The following is a 24,534-nucleotide window of genomic DNA, read 5'->3' on the forward strand; positions in this document are numbered from 1 at the left end:
TTTTAAAATATATTATCTTACGCCCATTAAACAAACTCCAAATAAATAAAGAGCACATTACAAAGTTGGCTTTGACATTAGTGAATGCAGCAGAACATTTCCTGTTTTATTTATTTTTTACTCAACGAAAACGCCACACCTGAGCCGATACACAACTCAAGTGTTCTGTATTCTGTTGCCATAGCAACGCAGCTTAATTACCAGTAGCGCTGTGAGAGCGGGTTGACTGACGGGAACACAGGTACAAGGAAAATAAATCAATCAAGTCACCCCCCCCCCCCCCCCCTTGGCCTCAGGCACTTGGTTTTGGACCCTGATTGGCCAGTCCTGATTGCTGTGGGTTGTGATTGGCCGCTGCCGCCGGCCACTAGGTCCTGATAGGCTGGTCCTGCGTGAGAGGTAGGTGCAGCAGGGGGCTTAATCAGGAAGATGCAATGTAATGCCTCTCGCACAGAGCCATAGGGGGACCACTGGTGGCTCAGTTTCTGCATAAATTCTCGTAACGATCCTGCCGCGGCGAACAAATAATCCCAATAAACATCTTTCCTTTACATTTCACTTCAGTGAATGAGCCCCCTGTCCCTGGTCAAATCAAGGCTTCTGGCGCCGGTGCTCGGGGCTTGCGTCGCGCGCGGTAAAACATGCGGACCGAGTCGGACAAGGGGAGTGGTACTACAACTAGCTTATGGGATATTTTCCCCTCTGCAAAAAAACAAAAAACAAAAAAAAAGCCTAAAAACTGCTTGGAGACAAATGTCAGACGTCTGATCGCTACGGTACAGTCCTGTGGTTGGGTAGTGTGCTAGCATGTGCGCCATGTGCACAACTAACTCTAGTTAGCTGAGGCCCCTGAGAGAGTGAATAAGTAAAGAGAGTGGACAGAGAACAACGTGGGTCGGGGAAAAGGCAGAAGAAAAAAAAAAAGAGGAGAGGAAAAAAGACGGGGGGGATGCCAGACGGGCAGAAAAGAGGAGTCGACAAGAAATGGAAAATACGACAAAAAAAAAAAAAAAAGAGAGAGAGAGCGTCTGCCGTCATGTCTTCTCCTGCGTGGCGACGCCCACGGCCTTCTCCGCCAGGCGCGGTTTCTGTGCTCCCGAGGGGTGGCTGTCCGGGTGGGAGTGCGCGTGCTGCAACACCAAGAAGGGGTTGGCGGCGGCGGCGATGGCGCCCGGACCCTGGGCCTGGTTAGGCCCATGGGCGGCGGCGGGCAGCAGGCTGTTGATGGGCAGCTGAGCGGAGGAGAGCGGGATGGAGGGAATCTGGGAGTGGAGCTGCTGCAGGTCCTGCTGCTGCTGCATCAGCTGGTAGAGCAACACCTGCTGCTCCTAGAGAGAGAGAGAGAGAGAGAGAGAGAGAGAGAGCGAGAGAGAGCAAGAGCGAGAGCGAGCCAGAGAGAACCAGAGAGTGCGCAAGAGAGAAGAAGAAGAACAACAACAATCTTTATTTGTCACACAGCACACCACACTACAACACATGCTTGCACACACACACACACACACACACACGTACATGCTCACGATGGTGGCCGGTGAAATGGTTCCCCTGCATTTAACCCAGCGCGGCTAAGCAGAGCGTCTACAGCTTGATTTTTTTGGGCTGTTCTTCAAAGGAAAATAGCTCCGTGTCTGTCTGCTATTGTATGAAACCGTTAATGGTTATTATCATTTTGGGGTGTGCGTGCGTGTGTGTGTGTGTGTGTGTGTGTGTGTGTGTGGGGGGGGGCGTGCGTTACCGCTGAGGGCTGGGAGGACAGTAGCTGGTGGAGCTGATGCTGCTGCAGCAGGAGTCTCTGCTGCTCCGACAGGAGGCCGAGGCGCGTCGTGCTGAGAGGGAGTAAACACAAGGAGCGGGTCACACGACCGCCCCGTGACGTCTGAACGCTACGCTAACACGGGGGGACGTTGAGAACACACTCGGCGAGGTGAGGACGCCCAACGGTGATTCAGGAGTCGGGAGGGCGTGTGATGGCGTTTAGGCGGGCGGTCTGTCTGCAATACTCCACAAAACACCCCCCCCCCCCTTTTTTTTTTGCAAAGACCCGGCCGGAGGAGGGAGGCGAAGGAGGTGGCTGAGCTAAAGTTGAACCAGAGGGTCTCACCTGTTCTTAGCGGTCGTTGAGCTGCTAGAATCCAAAACACGCAAGCAAACGGGAAAGAGAAAAAGCAAATAAATCAAAATGGCAGAATAAACCAGGAGCGGCAGGAGAAACAGGAGAGGCAGGAGAGGCCTCATGAGTCAGAGTCATGGCTACATACAGGCGACAGCAAATTAAAATGCAATTTGAAGCGGACGTTAAAATAGCAGCAGGACAGGAAAGACCAGTCAACAGATCAACAGTCAAACCAACAGACGGAGAGTGAGACAGTCAGTCAGACCAACCTGTTATTGACGGGCAGGGTGACGGCGGCTCCCACGGCAGCGGGGTGCGTGTGGGGGCTGCCGGTGCCGGCGGGGGTCTGGATCACCCCGTTCAGGGCGCCCACGATGCCGCCCATGCCCAACACGCCGCCGCCGCCCCCCAGGGCCCCCATCAGCCCCGCCACCCCACCCAGGCCCCCGGGGGCCGCCGCCATGCCCGCCATGCCGTTGAGCTGCGGCTGCGGGGGGCTCTGCGAGACGGAGGGAGGGGTGGAGAGAGAGGAGGTGGAGCCTCTGCTGCTATGGCCGCCACACGACGCGCTGTCCTGAGAGAGAGAGAGGGAGGGAGGGGTGGAGGGAAGAGAGGGCGGAGGAGGGGGTGGAGGAGGAGGATAACGAGAAATTACATTAAGAAACAAAGTGACGATGATGACAGTTAACAAGAAGCATGACAAAGTGGAAGAGGGCTCGAGAGAGACCGACAGGTTGCAGAGGGTTTCAAAGTTTTTACATTTATCTCCACTGCACTTAGAATCAAGCCTCGGGCTGGGCTACTGCTAATGCCATTTTCTGAACTTCACAGACTTCTAGGTGATCTAATCAACGTCTGATTGCATGATTTTTTCTTAAAATATAATCAAAATCCATCTGGTTGTGTCACTGTCGCATAGCCCTAATCAAGCGCAACTTAATACTTGATACTGAGTACTTCTGGTGTCCTCACCTGAGCCGCCATGGGTAAAGAAGAGTCACCGGGACCCAGCTGGGCTCCTTTCACGTCTGGAACACAGATAAGCACTGATTTATAATCAAGCCCTTTTTGTGTGCATGTGTATGTGTTTTTGGCATGTAGGAGGTTTGCGCACGTGGTAGAGACCTAAGACATGGAGGGGATAGATATATATACCACCAATACCAAAAAGGCCCATTGTGTTAGTGATCACGTGTTCCTGCTCGATGAGATGGTGAAACGAGTTTATTACTCGAGGTGGGACCGATATCGATATCGGTGCAGATAGTGACGTCATTCACTCATTGGATATCAGATCCAAAATTCCATAGCCTTTCACAGCCATAACCATTCCATAGCTTTTGCGCTGGACCAGGAACCCACTGTTTGATTTAGCTAATTGAATGGTCTGCCTCCTCAAGAATTCAACTCTGCAAATAATTGACTTGTGAAGCGCAACATACGAACAGGAATTGGCAGTTGGAGTCGGGCAAACCATCAGTTATTGAAGCAGCCATTCAGCTGTGTTGGTCCTCAAAATAAGTGATGATTCCAATATATATAATATGCGCCGCCATGGAGCTACTGGGAGTTCTAGTTCTATTTGTGCAGCGCCACAGTGAATCAAATCACCAGATGAGGATTATAAACCACACATACGTCCTTCGGCTTGCCGGTAACGTCTTGTTTAAAACCAAAATAATCAGACGTCAATGTCGCCGCCGTATTGGAACGGGCAGGAACGGCCTGTCACATACAAGTCAACGAGGAAGCGGTGTTTTTTACTGGATAAAAAGCACTAAACATTAAAATTTCGTATTTCGTAATGTTTTTATATTCAAGGGTTCAAAAAAAGTTTCGAACCCCCCCCCCCCCCCCCCCCCCCATCCCTTTTTTCCCCCTGTTCCAATATGGCGGTGACGTTGATGTACGATCCAAAGGTCCAGTTCTTGATCTTTTAAGTTGACTTTCTTTTTTTTTTTCCACTTTGAAAACCTACACCTGTTTGTGTGTGAAGGTAAAATGTGAAGTTTAAAATGTGAAGCCTGCTCAGCCTGCACCCTGCCTACAATTCAAATAAATTGCTACGGAACACATTTCTTTATGGATTTTGTATATTTTTTGCTCTTTTAATTTAAAGTGCTTTAAAGTGCTGTGGGGTTTACTACAGCCTCATGTAACCTCACACATAATACCAACAACAACAACAATGAGAAAAAAAGAGCTCTGGCATCGGAATCAGTATCTGCACATATGTATCGGAACGGAAAAACATTGGACCGGTGCATCTCTATTTATAACTGTCCCATTGTGTGTGTGTGTGTGTGTGTGTGTGTGTGTGTGTGTATGTGTGCGTGCGTGTATGTGCGCGCACCTGAGGGCGTGCTAGTGGGGGCAAAAGGCACTGCAAGCTGAGCGCTGAGGAGCTGCAGCCTCTCCTTCTTCATGGTCAGAGTTTTAATCTGCTCCTCCAGCTTCTTGTTCTCCACCTGTAGCTGGTGGAGAGACTTCAACATCCCAACCACTGGAAGAGAGAGAAAGAGAGAGAGAGCGCAAGCGAGAGAGGAGAAAACACCGACAGGTTAACGACAGACAAGGCAAGTTTATTTGCACAAAAACGCTTTAAATAAGTCATCGAGTCATAAAAACAAGGAGACTTGAGTTTCAGATAAGACATAAAAGGTGAGAAAGACTAAGCAACAGAAGCCCAGCTGTATATCAGACACGCTGACAGATACTTCTGTTCTTTTTCCCGGGAAGCTTTAGCGAAAAGAGGGGTTTCAGCCCGGGTTTCCCTCCCCGCTGCCTCAGCGCACTTCCTCTGACACAGACAGCACGAAATAACGATAGACGGAACAAAAGGAAGAAGAAAGAAAGACGGAACAAAAGAAAGACACAAAGACAGAAAAACAGCAAGACGGGAAGAAAGAAAGGCAGAAACAAAAAGCAAGAGAGAATGAAACAAACACATGCTGAAGAGGGGGTTGAAATAAATGATTGAGAGAAAAATGATGGAGAGGAAGAGGTAAGAAGGGGGGGAAACCCACCGCAAATAACGATGGAAGGGAGGTGAGGAAAGCAGAGTCCTCATGATAAATTATTGCGCTTGTGTGACATGCGAATCGTGTGTGTGTGTGTGTGTGTGTGTGTGTGTGTGTGTGTCCTCTCACCGTCGCCCTGCGCTCCCTGCTGCATCAGGAAGTTCTGCCCCTCATTCCACTGTCTCTCCAGGAGCTGCTCTATACTGGTGGCCACTGGGGGCAGTGCTTCCCCGCCGCCTCCCCCCGCCCCGAGCAGCCCCAGGCCCGGCCCCGGCACTGACCCCGACGGGTCATAGCGGATCTGCAGACCGCCAATGGGAGAGCTGGAGGTAGAGAACGAGAGAGAGAACGAGAGAGAGAGAGAGAGAGAGAGAGAGAAGGTATGGAGGAGAATGGGAGACGGACCGCATGAGAGACCCAAGTTGGAGCAAATGAGAATGGGTTTGAGATGAGATAGAGAGGTGAGACCGATAACAAGTGAGAGAGAGGAAGAGCGGAAGGGAGAGAGTGAGAGAGCGAGCGAGAGAGCGAGGGGGGGGTCAATGTGGAGATTAACGACCCAACATAAATGTCAGACGACCATAGACACTGACGGCCATTAAACAGCATCAATTTGTTGTTACAGTGGGGGCTGATGAAAAGAAGCCTGGCTGTCTAGTGCGTGTGTGCGTGTGTGTCTGTCTGTCTGTCTGTCTGTCTGTCTATTTTTCAGAGCAGAATCAGACAGTGATGCTATAATAATATCAGACAAACAATTAGAAAATACAATATCGGGAATAACTCAGAACGGGATTTATTTCCCCCCAAAACAAAACATTGCCGTTTCATTTAATATCATAGTCACATGGAGAGGTTTTTCCACTTTAACACGAAATGCTGTTCGTAGCGGCGGAAACACAGAACGCGATTTCATAACCAACCTTATCGAGTGACATTATCCATCCGAAAAAAACAAAACAAAAAAAACCTCAACACACACACACAGCACTTTGCATTTGTCAATAACATCGTCTCGAGAGATCCGCGCAAAAAAAGAAAAATTTTTTTTACGACCAACGGCGAGACTATTTCAAAGTCCTTTTTGTGTAAATCGACAGTTCCAAAAAAAAAAAAAAAAAAAAAGAAGAAGAAAAAATAAAAAGAGATCAAAGTATTTGGTCTGAGGACGCTTTCCACCTTCCAAAACACAACTTATCATCGGCCGAGAGAGAGGATTGCCTGTAGGGGGGAGAGAGAGAGAGAGAGAGAGAGAGAGAGAGAGAGAGAGAGAGAGAGAGAGAGAGAGACAGAGTGTGTGTGTGTATAGTGAGAGAAGAAGAACCAAGGGGCCGGCGGAGGGAAAAAAAAGGGGGGGGGCAGTGTGGAATGTAAATAGGGGCTCGCTCGCTCACGAGGGAGAGAGAGAGAGAGAGAAAGCAGAACATCTCTCTGTGAGTGTGTGTGTGTGTGTGTGTGTGTGTGTGTGTGTGTGTGTGTGTGTGTGTGTGTGTCTACTCACCGCGGGGTGGTCTTAGGAGAAGCTCTTATGGAAAAGCCCTGAGCTCCAACACCACTGCTGCCGTCTCCCACCTCCTGGTCTGAACACACACAAAAAAATCAATTGCACATCTACAACACGGCTGCTCTGCAACGTACTGGCTGAGTCTCTTCCTTTGTATCTCTGTTACACACAAGTCCTCATGCAAACTGCATGTGCTTGCTTCTCTCTCTCTCTCTCTCGGCCCCTGGCCAGAAGCCTCTTTTCATTTTACTCAGCAAGAGTAATGAATCACACATGCGCGCGCGCACACCCCCCCCCCTCTCTCTGCTTGGACGGTCAATCTGGGCTTTTAAATACCACCAGGTTAACGCTCAAGACCCGATTCTGTCCTAGAGTCCTCCTCCTTCTGCGCCTTCACCGTCCCTCCACCAACCCTCTGTCCAATTGAAAGGCACAGCCCAACAGCCACATATGTGGACACATGCACATACTGTGCAGCACCTACAGCTCGCTTGCTTCCCGAGGGACACAATATGCATGCCTGACTTCATTTCAGCACAATTGTCCACACCTGTGGGCGGGGGCACACACACACACACACACACACACACACACACACACACACACACACACACACACACACACACACACACACACACACACACACACACACACACACACACACACACACACACACACACACACACACTACAGCAAGCTGGCCCATTACTCCAGCATTGAGTCTTGTAATTTGCTTTGCTTGAAATCATCTGTGAGAAATTCACTTGTTGACAGAATCGCATGACTGAGCCGTGTACATTGACTCACAAACGGATAGACTATTTTGTCTTTCAAGCACGTCAAATACACCTGCAATCACATGCAAACAGAAATTACACAAAATAAAAAGCGCCTTAAAGTGTGCTCACACACTCGTAATTAGTGGTCGATCAAGATGGGTATTTCAATGGCGATATTTAGAGATTTTGGCAGCCGAAAGCCGATTTGACGCCGATATCAGGTTGTTGTTTTTTTCATCTGATAAAAACCAACGATTAAAAAATAATAACAAATGAGACACAAAATTGCTGAACTTAAATTACCATTAATTAACTGTAACAGAAATGTTAATGTCTGCATTGTCTCTGCAATGCACTTATTTTAAATAAAAAAATGTCAACAGGAAATCAATAATCTAAACTTTGTAAAAAATAAACTTATAAATGAAAAATCAATAAATACAAAACAATGAAAATAAATAAATAAATTGCATCATATTAAAGTGTGGTCGGGAAATAGAGTCTCCCCTTTACTTACACAAGTGCAGTATTTATTATTTACAAGTAAAGTAATTATACAATAACATAGTTTTTACTAAATGAGGTCCCCGTAGAAACAGCAATGCAAGGCAGCTTAACTCGGTTGTGCTCCAAGATTGTTTCAAGCAAGTAGGAAACACACAAAAATAAATACATCTAAAATAAAAACACAGGAAAAACTGAGTTAGGTTTACGTTTCGCTTCAAATGCAGAGTATTTCCAAAAGGCACCCCTGCTGTTTCCTTTCAAAACAAGTCGAGGAGGATCTGCACTTGATATCTTTGATGAGCTAACACCATAACAAACCGGAGCGCATGAGACAAGTGAAGACAGTGAGTGAGAGGAGGCGGGGCTATGTGGACACCGCAGTGGTGTATGTGTCAACTCGCTGTCAGAGCGGAGGGAGAGCGCAGTTGCGACCGGTATAACCAAAGAGCGGTAAATGAGTATTCAAACCGTTTCTAATATTCAGAATCAAAATGTATAGAAAAAATTACATTTTGTTTATTGACCTTGTGAGTGCAGTCATCGGCCGATGCAGATTATCTCAAAACGCACAAATATCGGCCAAATTAATCGGCCGGCCGATTATTCGATTGACCACTTCTCCTAATGCCTTACACTCACACCAATCACCACTCCATTTAATATAAACTTTCCCCATGGATTTCTGCCGATAAGCCCAAATTAAAATCAGCAATACATATACTCAATATAGTTTAAATTGAAAGAGTTCTCACACTATTGTGTGCACTGAACACAGCATTACATTCTATGCGATGGTGTGGTCATTGCAAGAAGAGTCTGCAGAATACTCCATCATGAAGATTATCGTTGGTGACAGCAGACGACGTAGCTGCATTAGTATCTTTATTGGAATATTTGAAATACAGAAACGTTCTTCTTCCGAAATTCCGTAAAAAATAATATATATATATATTTTTTTTTAAACAAAATATCTATCTTGGTTAGGGGCACCTAAAACACCTAATTGCAATTTTTATTGTACATATCTGGCTTCCTGTGTGACCTGATTTAATTGTGATAAACTATTCAAACCGAATATAGCTGAGGCAGCAGGTGATAAACTAGGCCGACCAGCCACAACATCACAACTACTGACACATGACGTGAATAACATTGCTCATCTCGATACAATGGCACCTGTCAAGAGGTGGGATATATAAGGGAGCATCAGCACCTACAACTGGACCATGGAGCAATGGAAGAAGGTGGCCTGATCTGATGAATCATGTTTTTTTTATTTATTTTATTTTTTTACATCATGTGGATGGCCGGGTGCGTCGTTTATCTGGGGAAGAGATGGCACGGGATGCATTATGGGAAGAAGGCAAGCCGGCAGAGGCGGTGTGATGCTCTGGGCAATGTTCTGCTGGGAAACCTTGTGTCCTGGCATTCATGCGAATGTTACTTTGACATGAACCACCTACCTAAACATTGTTGCAGAGCAAGTACACAACTTCATGGCAACGGTATTCCCTGATGGCAGTGGCCTCTCTCAGCAGGAAAATGTGCCCTGCAACACTCCGAAAGTTGTCCAGGAATGGTTTGAGGAACATGACAAAGAGTCCAAGGTGTTGATTAGGCCTCCAAATTCACCAGATCTCAAAGCAATCGAGCATCTGTGGGATGTGCTGGAACAACAAGCCCGGGGGCCCCACCTCACAACTCACAGGACTTAAAGGATCTGCTGCTAACTTTGTGGTGCCAGATACTACAGGACACCTTCAGAGGTCTTATGGAGTCCATGCCTCCACGGGTCAGAGCTGTTTTGGTGGCACGAGGGGGACATACACAATATTAGGCAGGTGGTTTTAATGTTGTGGCTGATCAGTGTATGTTGTAGTTAAAAACTGGATAAACTGGACAAACTGGATTGCTTCTTCACCCCAAGATGAAGAAACCTGTTTGTTGCCCTGGCAAGTAAGGAACTTGAAGATTTATTGGGGATACTGTTATTTTCTTTCATTGAAGTTATGGATCGCATTTAGAAGTTGAGCGCCAATCTAATCATGTCTAAAAGTCCTGTGAAGTGAAGTGACAAACCAAAGCAGTTCGATGGTTGTTTGTTGCTGTGCCTGTAGGGGTAACTGGAGCTGGGTGGGAGGAGCCTGAGACGACCTCAACTGGTGACCCTTTCTGTGGGACCCAAGGGGCGTGACCCATCAATTATCTCTGTCTCTCTCAGACCCCCTTCTCTGATGCAAGTGCACGCACACACGCACGCACGCACGCACACGCACACACACACACACACACACACGCACACACACACAGACACACAGTGTACATTATGAGTAGAGATGGACACACTCAGCACACTGCTGTACCTGCTGGTGAGGCCTCTGACTGGGCAATCAGCGCTGCCATAGCTGAGTTTGGGTTAAGTCTGTTCCCAAACATGTGGGAAGGAGCCAGGTTGAAGACGGAGCCCGGCAGACTGCTCACCTACAGAGAGAGAGAATATTTTAGATTCATTGTTAAGATTCATACTATATTTATAAGGTTTAACACTTGGACACTCCTAGAGTGAGATTCCATTTGATAAATAAGGATTGGGAGTTAATAATTAATCAGAATCCCGGCCCCCCTCCTATCTCATGTTATCCATCCTGCTTTCTTTGTAAATAATTTTTCAAGATGACAATTAAACCCATTTATATTAAGAAAACCACATTTTAAAATGGATGACTGCACTTTAATGTGCCTTCAGTAAACTATAATAAAACCACACCACCATGTGTAACACACACACACACACACACACACACACACAGTATGCCGACATGCTGACAAAGTGTTTCTGATGCATAGCATTTAATCCAATTAAGGCATTTCCCAAATAAGGACGGCAGCGCGAGGGAGGGGAGGAGGAATGGAGCGAGGGATTGGTGCGGGGGCGGAGCGTCAGGAACACAATCAGGCCTGTCCAAACCAACAAAATGGCTGTGTACTCTGGACGTTCTAACGAATGGACGCGAAGAGGACGCATTGCCAAACCATGTGACAGTGGAGAGTGTTGGAAAGTCCAGCATTTTATTTTGGATCCATGGCAGCCATGGCATTGTTCTTGGTTTTGTTTTGAATCCAAAATAATAATAAAAAAAAAAAATTACAATTCAAATACGAAAAAAATAAAAATAAATAAAAAAATGAGTGGAGCATTTATAGAATAGTTAAAAATATAACAAAAGTACAAAAAAGATACGTATTTGTGAAATCTGGAAAAATGTGAAAACAAAAAGATGAACCTGTGATTTTCTGTTAAATATTACTATTTTTTTTTTTGTAAAGGAAATTATAACTGGGGTGAAAAAAAAAAAGAAATCCATTTTAAATATAAAATTAAAGGAGGCCCCTATCCCTGCTAAATGTATTTCTGACTTTGGCTCGTTTTCAAAAAGGGTCCCCTCCCTGCTCTCGACTCCCACTCATCTCCTCAAAGCCATAATACCTCCCCCTTCCCATCAACATTCATTTTTCATTAACATTCATTTCTCTCTCTCTGGGCCATCAGCCAATAACAGTAGGCCAAGAGTCTGCTAGTGGACCCAAAATAGCAAATGGTCTGTCTCACAATGCTCCACACACACACACACACACACACACACACACACACACACACACACACACACACACACACACACACACACACACACACACACACACACACACACACACACACACACACACACACACGTTGGCATCTTACAAGGTTGCGTAACTTTTGTGGACTTCAAATAGAGGAGATGCCAAGAAGCGCATTCATCACACATTATCACACATTTATCACACATTCACAACTTTTTAAACATGCTTTTGGAAAAAACGGCCGCGGGAAAAATGAAATCTCTCTCGCTGTAAATGTCTGTCTCATCGTTCCTCAACCTTCTCGCTGCCCGTTCAATTACCAACCTCTCTCGCTCTCCTAAGTCCTCTATACATGCTGTAAACAGGCGTGATATCCCATAATTCCCCGGGCCTCCCCTTCTCTGTAATATGTCCCAAACAGGCAGAGAGAGAGAGAGAGAAAGAGGGAGTCAGAGAGAGAGATGGGGCCCGGGCTGGTAGATCCAAGGCATAAGTTCAACCCCCCGCTCCTCCCCTTTCACTCTTCTCCTCCTCTCTGTCTATCTGTCCATCCCCACTGTGGCGCTTGTCAGATGACATTACATCACAGCACAACGGTAAGAGAAAGGGGAAAATGGGAGATGGGGATAGACGGACAGACAGAAAGAGAAGGAGCGAGAGGGCAATAAAGTGTGTGTGTGTGTGTGTGTGTGTGTGTGTGTGTGTGCGTGCGTGCATGTGTATGTGTGTGTTGGACAGGGGAGAAAAATGAAGTTGGGCTGGAAGGGCCTGTGGGGCAGTCCTGAAAGAATAGAGCCACAGGGGTCATGGATTGAAGATGTGGGGGGCCAGACTGATTACCAGAGGGGGTTGAACTTTGTGCAGTAACGTAAGAAGATCCATTTAGTGACTCACCACTGATTTTAAGCAGTCAAAATGCAATATCGTAATTTAATCTGAGGATTTGAATGCGTTCAGAGCCATAAATCCTAGCCATGCTCCACCGGTTTGGATTGGCTGCCTTCACCCGTCCGCGTAGAGCAAAAGGCCTTCGGTGGCCGCAGCCTCCCAGTGTTCGCGCAACAATGTACAGAGAACACGCACAGAGGGCAAGCTATGTAAAGCTCACACATAATGAATGTGCGTTGGTTTAATGCAAGCAATGCAAGATGCAAGCTTTTAATTCGACAGCTGACGTGTCCCCCCACAGTATCCTGGAACAGCGGCTCTCAAAAGACAATGATGTAGTTTGTTTGAAATACAGCCACGTGTCTCTGTGCAAAGATAAAGAAAATTATATTTTGTGTGTAATTGTGCATTTTTGTCAGTGTAAGGGAACAAAATATCTTTAAATAAATTCAAAACTGTGTGTGTGTGTGTGTGTGTGTGTGTGTGTGTGTGTTTGTGTGTGTGTGTGTGTGAGACAAGGCCTGAATTGAAGCATAAGTCACAAGGCCAATTTTTCCATGTGCTCCTTGGTGTGCAATTTATGCAAACAAAGTTATGTGGTCTTGTACATTTTATTTCATGATGCCTATTGAGACTATGCCAACATATGGTGACATAAACTTTCATTCGGAAAATGCACCATGGAATTAAATTAATAACGATTTGAGGATGCACGGACAAAAACGGAAACAATACTATAATACAATTAAATGATATTGTTTCATTCTATTGAAACGTTTTGAAAAAAACAAAACTGTCATATTGATAATTTATTTTAGAAAAGTATCAATTTATGCAACCATTTTCCACTTAAATTAACTACGACCATAGTCAGAAATGAATAATGATTTGAAGACTGAATTCGTTCTATTAAATATTTTTGTCATACACATCACATGGTACACTGGAAAGCTGGTAGCAATTCTCATTATATATAAAATGTCAATATATAGATTTTAAACGCTATCGAGATTGAATCAAATCGTGACCAAAATAGATGGGTGTGTGTTTGTGTGTGTGTCTGTGTGTCTGTACTCACATGTGTAGAGGCTGTGCTGGTTAGTGGTGCGGTGGCAGTGAAAGGGGAGGGCGGGGCCAGGGAGGGCGCAGGTGGCTGTTGCTGTGGCAAATCGGAAGAGGCTCCGCCCATGGCGACAGATCCCATCCCTGATGACGAGCCATCGCCACTGGAAAAGACACCTGTGGAGAACGAGGTTTTTCCAGTCATTAACGCAGTCTTCCATGGTGAAACAGACCAGTCCCAAATTTAGAGGGGAAACTGTAAAACGGTCACCACTTTAGCTTACTTTTGGAAAAAATGGAATTGAAATGTAATTTTAAATGACAGATTCATAGAATTTCAGATATACCGGAAAAAGGGTGATCTTACTGAGTTCAAGGGATGGATACCACTCCCAAATAAAATGTTGACGCACATAGCGTACTGATCCAATCTATGACTTTGATTTATCAGTACACTCTTAAATTCTCCTGGGTTCTTTAAAATGATTTTGGGTTCATTAAAACATGAACATAAGTTCAAAACAGAAGATCAGTTTTTCTCCATTAAAGACATGTTTCAAAAAGCACAAAATCAGTCCTCATCGTTTCTTTAAATATAACATATTGGACATAACATTTTTTTCAATTGATACATTTACTGGTAAGACAGCAATACCATATTTAAGTATTAGTACCGGTAGTACAGTTCCAGTGTGAGTATTGCTTCATCCCTTGTCATATGACGGTAAGTACCAGTCAAAAGAGTTCAACACATTGAGTAATAGGGTTGGGCAATATGAAAAAAATCAATATAATAATCACAGGGAGTTTTAAAAACAATGCTTCTGCTTATAAATGTAACCTCCCATGTCAATGAGGTTTGATTGAGGTTCATGTTGAACTATATAGAACTTGTATATAGAACTTGAACTAGTATCAGATCAAATCTGTAGCATTGAAAGGCTATGAAACCTCAATATTATGACAAATTAAGACCAAAAAAAACCCAACCCTAAATTGTCACAATATGACAATGCCTTGATTTGACGATACAGGACTTAAATACTGAAAGACAAGCAATAGCAAATTACTGTTCTGTGCTTTATCTGACTGGAATCCATTTTAAACAATATATTTATAAATCATAGTTAAGTTTTACTCAAGCATGTTGTTTTAAACCATAATGAAGGATTCTAAAAAGCAAACTTTTCGAATAGTCTTGGATTCAAGATTTGCTGCTCGGGATACATTTCTCTAGTTACTGAGAAAATAAAATCAGACTCAAATGTGTACGAAAAGCTATCATAATGATATTTATGAAAATGTACTCGGGCCCCGACAGATACATGTACATGTATGGGCATACACAAACACACTTTATCCCCCCACGTGAGCAGGGAGGCAGAGCAGCGAGGAGAAGAGAATTGGTCCACATCAGTCACATTAGGCTTTTACATACAGAGAATGGAAGATGGCAGCGGCGGCGGCCGGGGGTAACATTAATATAAACATAACCTCCTTCCTGCCTCAGCAGTCACATCTACTCCTGCCGTGTTTATACTTGCCCCCATTTTACCTATTCTTCTTCTCCCCCAGTTAATAAACCGCTATATTTACAGTTAAACACTAGTCGAATCGGGCCTCGTGCAATTCAAGAACACAGCAGCCATCCTGTTTTCACACTTAACACACATTCATATCAATTATATACACTAATACCACCCCCCCCCCCCCACATATCCAATCTTTCATCGCTCTCTCCCCCAGTGCTGTCCCTAACACCCCCTCTGTGGCCCTCCTAACCAGGGATAAGCCCTGCCCCTGCCCCCCTTTGACCCCAGGAGGGGAGAGGGTGGAAGGGGGCCCCTCAGCCCCACAAAGCCCTGAATGGCTCAGGGCACTGCACATTCACTGCTGGAACAAGAGCGCATTGTGCCGGGAGGGAGGGGAGAGTTGGAGATTGGGGTAGGGTGGGGGGCGAGAGAGAGGGAGAGCCAAAGAGTGAGGCACACTCACTCATATATGCACACACACACACACACACACACACACACACACACACACACACACACCACGTGGGCTGATAAATAAAATCAAAATTCTGACGGAAACATCGCCAACCAAAGCAGCGCTGTCGTCATGTTGGAAGAGCGTGTTCCCCGTCAAACGGTTCGAGTTGGCTCAGTTAAAAAAAACAAAAAACAAACAAACAAATAAACAAAAAAAAAAATAATAATAAACCTTTTTAATTGCACGCCTATGAATCATTCAACCTGCTTTTCCTGTCATATTTGCGCCTGGTGGCTGTCCAGTTTACCTGACGCTAGACCTCATTGTCGTACCTTCTTCATACTCGTGCAGACGTTTCTCCTGAGGTGATAGCAGAACTTGTTTGGATTAGCGCCTCCAGCCAAACACTATCACCACGCTTTGCAGGTAATCGTATTCTCCCCCAGGTCAGATGTTTTAAAGCCAAAGCATGTCCAATCTATGGATGAAGGACCCTTTTTTTTCTTGCATCCTTTTCATCATTTGTCCTGTGTCACTAGAGCTTCCTGTCTTTGTTTCTTCACCCGTCTTTGTATGCATTTAAACATGTGTATGTCCACATGTTTATTTTGACATAGGATGTTTCTCCAAACGACCCCCCCCACCGCCCCCGATTTTTATACAATGTTATAGGATGCTGCTGTCCTTCTAAAAGTTTAAAATGGTTCGACTTTGTCAGAAAAGCCCATATAATGTTCAGTGATATTTGTTTCAGACCAACCAAAAACGACAAAGACATCTCCACCAACACCGTCGAAATGACACATGGAAGTGAAATGCTCGCACTCGAAGCTACACCTTTGCACACACGTGCACAGACACATCTGCACCTACAGGCCTGTGCTTGTAATTGACAAGCAGGGTCTATCTTTGCGATCAATAGCGTTGATCCCCTGAAGATCAGAGCTTCCTCTGTCTCTCGTCTCCAGTTTCGGCTGCCGCTCACCCTGCTTCCGTTTAAAAAGGTCCCATAAACTTCTACCCCCTTTAGTGTGAATTTCATTTACATCTATCCAACACCATTTTCTACACAAAAGGATTTTGTTGTATGTTTATATGCAGGACATCTTTTGAAATTCTCTTCATGGCAAATACAATCGGGCTGGAAGATCTACCGAACTGAAACCTCATCACGTTAGGCACGTCAAACTGGAAAGCAAAGAGTGCAATGCTGTCTTCTCAGGAAAGAGTTAAAGGTGAATATCCACATTTTCAACCTATTTGTACTGTTACCAACACATATTTTAGGAGAGGAGCTCTGTTTTAATTGCAAAGAGCAGATCTTGGATGAGCTGATGCCTTTTTACTTGTCTTAATCTGAAGACTTCAGACCAGCTTCAGTTTCTCTGGTTTTTACCGAAGCCGAGAAACACGACCACGTCACACCTTTTTGGGCTCCCTGTATGTTCTAGGATTGATTTCAAGATTTAACTCACTTCTAAGGCCCTGCGGGGTCATGCTCATAGCAATTCTAAAGACCCCTAAAACCTGTATGAGTGTGCACGCAGCCTGAGATCGTATGCTCCAGAGTCCAGGCCTTTTTAAAATATACTTATCCTGATTTAAATTGCATTATCACAGTCATTTATTTATATATAGTTTTAAGTTTTTATTTGACCTACTTATTTGCTCCTGGCCATCTATGCTTTGATTATTTTTGTTGTTTTTAAATTGTTGCCCTTGTCATCATCTACATAATATATAGTGTACGAATACTAAACATTTCCAATACTCAACTGTTCAACTTCAGGTGAAGTCGAGAGCATATCTCTTTCAAAACTTTTCATCTCAACATTTTTTTTTTGTAAAATCCATCACACATCAGTATTTTCACTTAGATTTATGTCCTGTTGCTTTCATTATATCTGTGTAAATAAATATAATCATAGTCTTTACAACACAAACAATGAATCATGGCAAAAAAAACAAAAAAACAAAAAAACAAAAACAAGATGAGAAGAAATGCTATGCCAGTTCCTAAACGGCAAACTTTGGATTTGATTGCCAAACAGTTAACAAAAAGAAACTCATCAGGACTTTAATACAGAAAAGTTAATAGACAAACAGCGCAAAGGAGCTTTCTGTGGCACAGATATTTAACAACTGATGCCTAGCTTATAGTTTTAACTTTGTTTCGCTTTACCTACTATCCTATCCCCCCCACACGCCCGCTCACACACACACACACCCACACTAATCTTAATACACACACACACACACACACACACACACAAACAACTTGCTTTATTCAGCCTACATATCACCTCCCCCACTATGGCCAATCCCACTAGTATGCTTTGCAAGCTTGAGCTATCCCATCTGTGACCCCCTGTGCCGTCAAACATTAACCTAGCCCAGATCTAACCCCCTGCCGCTATCCACCCACCAACACCTATCTATCAGGCTAACTATCCATCCGTCCGCAGCATGGAGACGCCAGACAGGATGGGTGGGTTGGGGCGAGATAAAAAACGCAGACAGCCGCCCCATTACTGCCCTGCATTAACCCCCGGCTAAATATTTACAGTAGGAAGGAGAACATAGGACACACACACACACACACACACACACACACACACACACACACACACACACACACACACACACACACACACATACATACATACATACACATACACATACACATACTTTCAAAGGAGCAGTCACCATAGCCAAAAATGGGTTAAAACTGCTACTGGAGGAAATGCACTAGAACCAACACTAAGGACGGGTCACGTATTAAACAAAATGAAAAATACAAACTGTGATGTGCAGAAACGCAGGTTCATAGCAACATAGAATGTAACCGGTGAAGGTATATGAGAAATAAGGAGAAAGATGTGAGAAAAAGGGAATGATGGCGGCTGCATGAGAGGCGCATGGGGGGGGGGGGGTTGTTTCCATTTCCATCAACAGAGGGGAACTCCAAAGCATAAAGACAGTTGCCAAGCAACTGAACACAGATTTAGAGAGAAAGACATAGACCACTTCAACATGTGTGTGAGTGCAAGCATGTGAGACAAAGAGAGAGCAAGAAGGGGAGAAAGAAAAGAGACCCATTACAAAGGTGTTTCAAATCTTTGGCACTTTACAATTGCCATAGCTATGAAGCCTCCGAATGATACAAACTAATTTGTGCGCTTGCATGTGTGTGTGTTTGTGAGGGCTTGGTTATTTCAAATTGTGATATGACATTTTGGTTATTTTAATATAGTGGTATAGATACATTTTGTCTTTAAGGCTGCATTACAGTAAAAGAAATGCAATTGAATTTCATAGTGATCTTATCAATGACTCTACCTGCTCGGTTATGGCTCTATAATCCTCGTTACTAATTGTTATTTTTCTTGTGTGGTAAGATCTCATGAAAGCACCAATAGTCATCCCCGAAATACAGTCAAATGATCGCCACCGAGGAATTTGACAAAACAAAATATTGTGCGTTTCAAAAGAAGGAAGAATCGCAGCAACGCTGGAAAGGGAGTGGGGATTAAATGGGATAGCAAGTGATTAGTTGGACTAAAAGACATTGCCATAGGAAAATATGTGTCTGTGCCCTCTAAGCAATATGAATGTCCCATACAGTGATGAGCTGATACACAGTATTGATCCGATCAATTACTTTTACTGAACCGTGTGACTAACCATGCTAAGACCGGCAACAACAAGAGGAATTGAAGCTGTCGCCAGCAATTAGGCAACTGGGAGAAGCCTAGCTGTTTATGTATTGTGGCGCGCTCAGACAGTATGTAATTTAACATCTCATGGTCAGGCACCCAGGACATTACATATTTTAAGAAAAATCAGCATAAAGGCATGTGCAGAGGGGGTGGTGGAGGGTGGGTGGGTGCACCTGCCCTTTTGCCTCTTGATGTCCATGGTGCCCTTTTTATCAGGCACATTTGTGTGTGTGTGTGTGTGTGTGTGTGTGTGTGTGTGTGTGTGTGTGTGTGTGTGTGTGTGTGTGTGTGGGTGTGGGTGTGTGTGTGAATGGACATCAAGAGTTAATTGGAAACAAAACAGCTGTATTATACTGTATATGGACTAAAAGGGGGTCCCCAACCTAACAGACCCCTGTTTAAGTTGGACAGCTGGAAGGGGGGTGCTGATGGGGGAACCATTTCTCTGAGAGAGAGAGAGAGAGAGAGAGAGAGAGAGAGAGATACGCAGAGTGAGCAAAAGCAGAGCGGAGATGATAACGGAGCATGTTTTTCTAAATCTGAACATCAATCGTCAACTTTGGATAAAATACAATGATATCGGACCCAAATATTTAAGCGGGTGCCACTGTGTGGTTTTAGTGGGGAAAAAGAAGACAATAACTCCTTTGCCGACAAAATTTTATATAATCATGGCAGAAGAATAATGGAGCAACAATAGTGTTTTAATTAGTTGCATATTCCAGAATAAATTAACTTTATTTAGTCGGTAGGAAAAAGGAGAAGAGAAAGTCCAGATGACGAGCAGGTAGCGGTTTTATTTTCTAGGCAAGATATGAATATTCATGAGATACAGAATGCGTCCTCATCGGTAGAGTCCAAATTAGTCTTCATCATCATCATCATTATTATTATTATTATTATTATTATTATTATTATTATTATTATTATTATTATTATTATTATTACATAGTCAACTGTAAAAGGGAGATTAAAAACAATTCTTGCTTTGCAATGTTGCCCTCCCAGATTAGCGGAGGAGCACGGTAAACTTCAAAGACAGCGTGATTGTTGCAGAGAGAAGGATTGTCTGCTTTGTTTTAGAAGGATCGCGTGGCATTGAAGCACACATGAAGTTATTTATAGGAAAAGGTGGGATTTATAGGAAATTATTTTGTACATTTTAGAAAAACGTTAATTGGCAATCATGATGTTACTTTTTGCAGTGACCGTCAATAACCCTCAACCGCCCGATTATGAAATAACAGGCCCAGCCCTAAATAGAAGGACTTCTTACTTACTCAAAGAAAAAAAGAAGAGTTATTCACGTCACTTATATTTAATTCTGATGATGATGTAATGTTTGATGTGGCTCTTGGATTTTTAATTTAGGATATTCTATGATACCATATTCAGGCTTGTATTGGACAGATATACAATACCAGTATCGGTCTATCCACATTTCCATACTTAGGTACATTGTTCTGTCAAGTTCTGCTGCTATAACAGCTGGTTTTACCCTTGGGTGTTTAATTAAGTGTTATCTTGTTGCTGCCAAATCTTATACCAGCCCTGTTGACCATTCTACCAACCGCCTAGATGTTCTTGTTGTTTTTTACTGTACACAAGATATGAAAGGTAAAAAGGACTGGGCGTTCTCACCGGGGCCGGTGGGGGCGGGGCCGCTGTGGTTCTGCAGGCTGCCATTCCTCAGGAGCGACGGGGACTTCTGGATTCCAGCACCAACGCCGCCCATCACCCCCATCACGCCCCTGTCGCCGCCCCCTCCTCCGACAGATGCACCTCCTCCGCTGCCCACAGCTCCGGTCACCAAACCGGGCCGACCCAAGAGGACCGAGGGCATAGACGCCGATGACGAGGGGGAGGAGATGGAGGAGGAAGAGGATGTTGCGGCCGCCGGGGAAGACGCTGGGAGGGTCAGTGAGGGTGCGGGGTCCGGCGGCTTGGGGTCCGAGGTGAAGCAGGGTCCGAACCTGTTCCGCCAGTTGCCCTTCTTTTTCTTCTTCCCCCCATCTTCACAGACCCCCGGCCCCCCACCGAGCCCCGGTCCCGAGGAGGCGGAGGGTTGGGGTCGCTTATAGCCGACGGCCGCGCTCAGACTTGTGGTGTCGCTCGCCGTGAGGCTGAGAGAGCTTTCGTACAGTTTCCCACCGACTGCGAGGACAGGAAAACACAATGCTAATTAGCCACTTTTTCCGCTGTTAAATTATTTGGATCGAAAAAAAAGTCCTGGCAGTAAATAAAAGGGAACACTTTGTTTACTTTGCTAAATCTAATTAAATATGAAATTTCCTGGTGGAGAGATAAAAGCACACAAGCCAAAAGGAACCATGCCTTGGAGCGACTTTAGAGCTATTAAGGCACATATGAGCTTCCATGAGTGATACAGTTGAACCAGTAAGGAATTATATTAATATATTATTTGATACAATTTTTATCTATTAATAATCATTTTTCTATCACAATCCAACCCAGTAAACTGGTTACAAAGCAAAGCGTCCGCTACGTTTTTTTTCCCCAGTTGGGCCAGTATACATCAATATCTATGGCACATGACACTTAAAAGATAACCCCTAACTCAGTCGTCCTTACCAACCACTCAAAGAAGTGGAATTTAATGATGAAAAATAAAAAAAGAAACAAAGAAACGACTTGCTATAATCTCTGGGGAACAATAATTAAACAGGGCGTGCTCCAACTACCTCCAGACGCTACAGTTGATGACATCAGAGACCCAAACAGAGTGGTGGTTCCCTCTGAAGCTCCAGCCTCTGATCCTGGCTTCACCAGGCAGCTGCTGAAGGACGGCGGAGAGGAAAAGGTGGTCCCGCCCCCGGGACGTAGCGACGAATCAGAGAAACCCAGGAAGTCAGAGGATGAAGGAGCTGAGGGCGTCTTGCTGGCACTCGTCAATAAAAGACCTGAGAGAGGGGCGGAAAAGAGGCATTGAGAGGAAGTTGGGGGAAAAGACATTGCGCTATTGTGAATATAGGAGAGACAGAAAATAAGGCAATAATAAAAAGATCCAGAATATGCTGTAAGTAGTCGAACGACTGCAAGGAAACAAAAACTGGTTGGCAAAACAAAAACACGAAGGGTAGAGTGACGGCAGAACAGAGAGGATGAACGAGGGAGAGATGACAAGAGTAAATTGAGACTCCTTGTGGGAAAGATTTCCACGCTAACCTCCTTTCCATCACCATGGGAGCGGCACAGAGCGATAACAAAAATAACCACTTCATCACCTCTCCCTCTCGCAATCTATTCCGCAGTCGGCTTTCCATCACTACAGTGTGACGGTGGCGCTGTCACATACACAGAGGGCGGACACACAGGGCGGACACACACAAAAAAAATACACTTTTACAGCGTACACAAATCACACACAGCTGAGAAGGACGGAGGGTTTTTCTGATGCCAGACGCAGGGCCTCCGTCTGAGCACTGACCTGCCCAAACGGTGTGTGTGTGTGTGTGTGTGTGTGTGTGTGTGTGTGTGTGTGTGTGTGTGTGTGTGTGTGTGTGTGTGTGTGTGGATGGGGGCCTTCTCTGAATACAGGGCCCCAAACTAAGAGGAAGAGGCCAGCCAAGGGGACACACTGCAGTGTAATATCGAAGGGTGTTCATACATTTGATTAATTCTAAATTATGTTATCCAAAACGGTTCGGAATCTCAGATTCCCAGTATAACAATATCAATACACAATCTATGGAGGATGATGGCTCGTTAATTAGGAAAGACGGAGTTTGCGGTCTCATTTTCACTGTACACACCCTGATGGAATGGCCCGGCGGTGGCAGAAGTGGAGGAGGTCGCCATGGTGACCACAGTAGAGGGGAGGGGTTTCCCTGAGGAGGCGAGGGACTTGCGGCCGCCCCTCTGGGCGACCGCATGGCCGCCGACCTTCTTGTTCTTGGCCTCCGGTCCGGCCTTCGCCCCGTCGGCCCCCAAGCCGTCTTTGGCGGCGCCGCCCGAATGCGCAGACGGCACTTCCTGAAAGTTGGCGTTGGTGAAACGGGCGGTGCCGTCATCCAACCGTTTCTGCGTGGCGGTGGGCAGGGAGGCTCCTGCACTGCCGCCACTGTTGTAGCTCTGAAAGGGGGGCGGGCGGGTGGAGAGGAAGCATACAGGTGGAGGATTAGAAAAGTCATCACAGGGAGAAGGTATTTAATGATGAACAGGGAGTAAGACAATCAAAAGGGGACATGGGGAGGTTAGGGGGGAAGGACGAAAAACCTGAACAATCTTCCAAAGACGATGGACAAACCGCAAATTCATATCATGAGTCAAGTTACTAATTTTCCCCAAGTTTTCAGGCCATGTCATTACAGACAATGATAAGCAATGTAGCCAAGTAATCAAACGTAAACATCACATGTAAACAAATATGATATGGATGTCGAGGAGTCCGCCTGGCACTAATTTAAAAAAATTAAATAAGGCCACAATTAAGTCAGTTAATCCGACTCCCTCCCTTGCATCCCTTGTAACCACCCCGGGCAATATGAAAGGAGGAGCGGCCTCACCTTGTCTGGGCCCATGATGCTAGGGAGGCCAAGGGAGGGTGACACGTCTATGGAGGTCTTCTTGTGTTTTGGCTTGTGCCTGTCCCTCTCTTTGTGTTTCTAAGGGGGGGGGGGAGACAGAGACAGACGAGTGACGCTAATGAAGTGAGAAGGAAAAAAAAAACCCAACGCATATTCAAACCGAGAAAGACTTGCTATACCGTATTTCCTGTTTAGCAACTGTTTTATGAAGAGGTTGGGGAACAGTGGACATGGTCAGTGGACGGCGGACAGTGAAATACATAATCATTTGTGGGGGAGGAAGCGGGATAAGAGTACAAAGCAGATGTTTCACTTCCAGGAAAGAGAAATGCCATGGACGAGAGGGAGAGAGAGACACACACAGAAGGAGCACTACATTTTCCAAGGCTCAGGGCAACAAGGAAGGTTGGAAATCTTTCAGCACAAAGAGGGGTATTAGGAACTGGAAAAAAAAATAACACTCCTCGATAAAACACAAAAGGCCGAACGCGGGAGGAATCCGGCGTGCCGCAGTTTGGAGCAGTGTGCAACCCAGAGTGCCTCGCGCGAGGGGTCTCATCCTTTTCATCCAATCACATCCTCCTCCCTAGGACCATCAAAGCTCAATTTACACCCCTCGCTTGCACCGGAGCCGGCGCCACCCTCCTCTCGCACCCCTGGTGGGGCGACAGGGTGCCAGCAAATTTACACCTAACGTGTGCACACTCCGGGCCACGCCACCTTTCCACGCGTGTGGGTTAGCACAAACGAGTGCACAACAGCACTTGGTTAAATGGAAGCAGACA

General features: G+C 45.2%; 1 protein-coding gene across 3 annotated transcripts in view; it reads right to left on the reverse strand.

Moving 5' to 3' along the window:
• Nucleotides 1-298: 298 nt before the first annotated feature.
• mllt10 (MLLT10 histone lysine methyltransferase DOT1L cofactor) overlaps nucleotides 299-24,534 on the reverse strand; it is a 53,507-nt gene continuing 29,271 nt past the window's right edge. Inside the window, exons 7-19 of one of the 3 annotated variants that reach the window (XM_080020505.1) lie at nucleotides 23,729-23,827; nucleotides 22,976-23,294; nucleotides 21,905-22,123; nucleotides 20,844-21,356; nucleotides 13,511-13,671; nucleotides 10,284-10,401; nucleotides 6,632-6,710; nucleotides 5,263-5,456; nucleotides 4,467-4,616; nucleotides 3,086-3,141; nucleotides 2,383-2,687; nucleotides 1,736-1,826; nucleotides 299-1,322 (exon numbers count right to left, since the gene is read on the reverse strand). In XM_080020505.1, the coding sequence (XP_079876631.1) occupies nucleotides 1,035-1,322; nucleotides 1,736-1,826; nucleotides 2,383-2,687; nucleotides 3,086-3,141; nucleotides 4,467-4,616; nucleotides 5,263-5,456; nucleotides 6,632-6,710; nucleotides 10,284-10,401; nucleotides 13,511-13,671; nucleotides 20,844-21,356; nucleotides 21,905-22,123; nucleotides 22,976-23,294; nucleotides 23,729-23,827 (2,592 nt within the window). In that variant the 3' untranslated portion in view covers nucleotides 299-1,034. Of the gene's footprint in view, nucleotides 1,329-1,735; nucleotides 1,827-2,382; nucleotides 2,688-3,085; nucleotides 3,142-4,466; nucleotides 4,617-5,262; nucleotides 5,457-6,631; nucleotides 6,711-10,283; nucleotides 10,402-13,510; nucleotides 13,672-20,843; nucleotides 21,357-21,904; nucleotides 22,124-22,975; nucleotides 23,295-23,728; nucleotides 23,828-24,534 lie in introns of all 3 variants that reach the window. The other 2 variants (XM_080020504.1, XM_080020506.1) reach the window with 2 other exon arrangements.

The sequence above is a fragment of the Zeus faber genome, assembly GCF_960531495.2.
Source record: "Zeus faber genome assembly, chromosome: 19".
Taxonomy (NCBI): domain Eukaryota; kingdom Metazoa; phylum Chordata; class Actinopteri; order Zeiformes; family Zeidae; genus Zeus; species Zeus faber.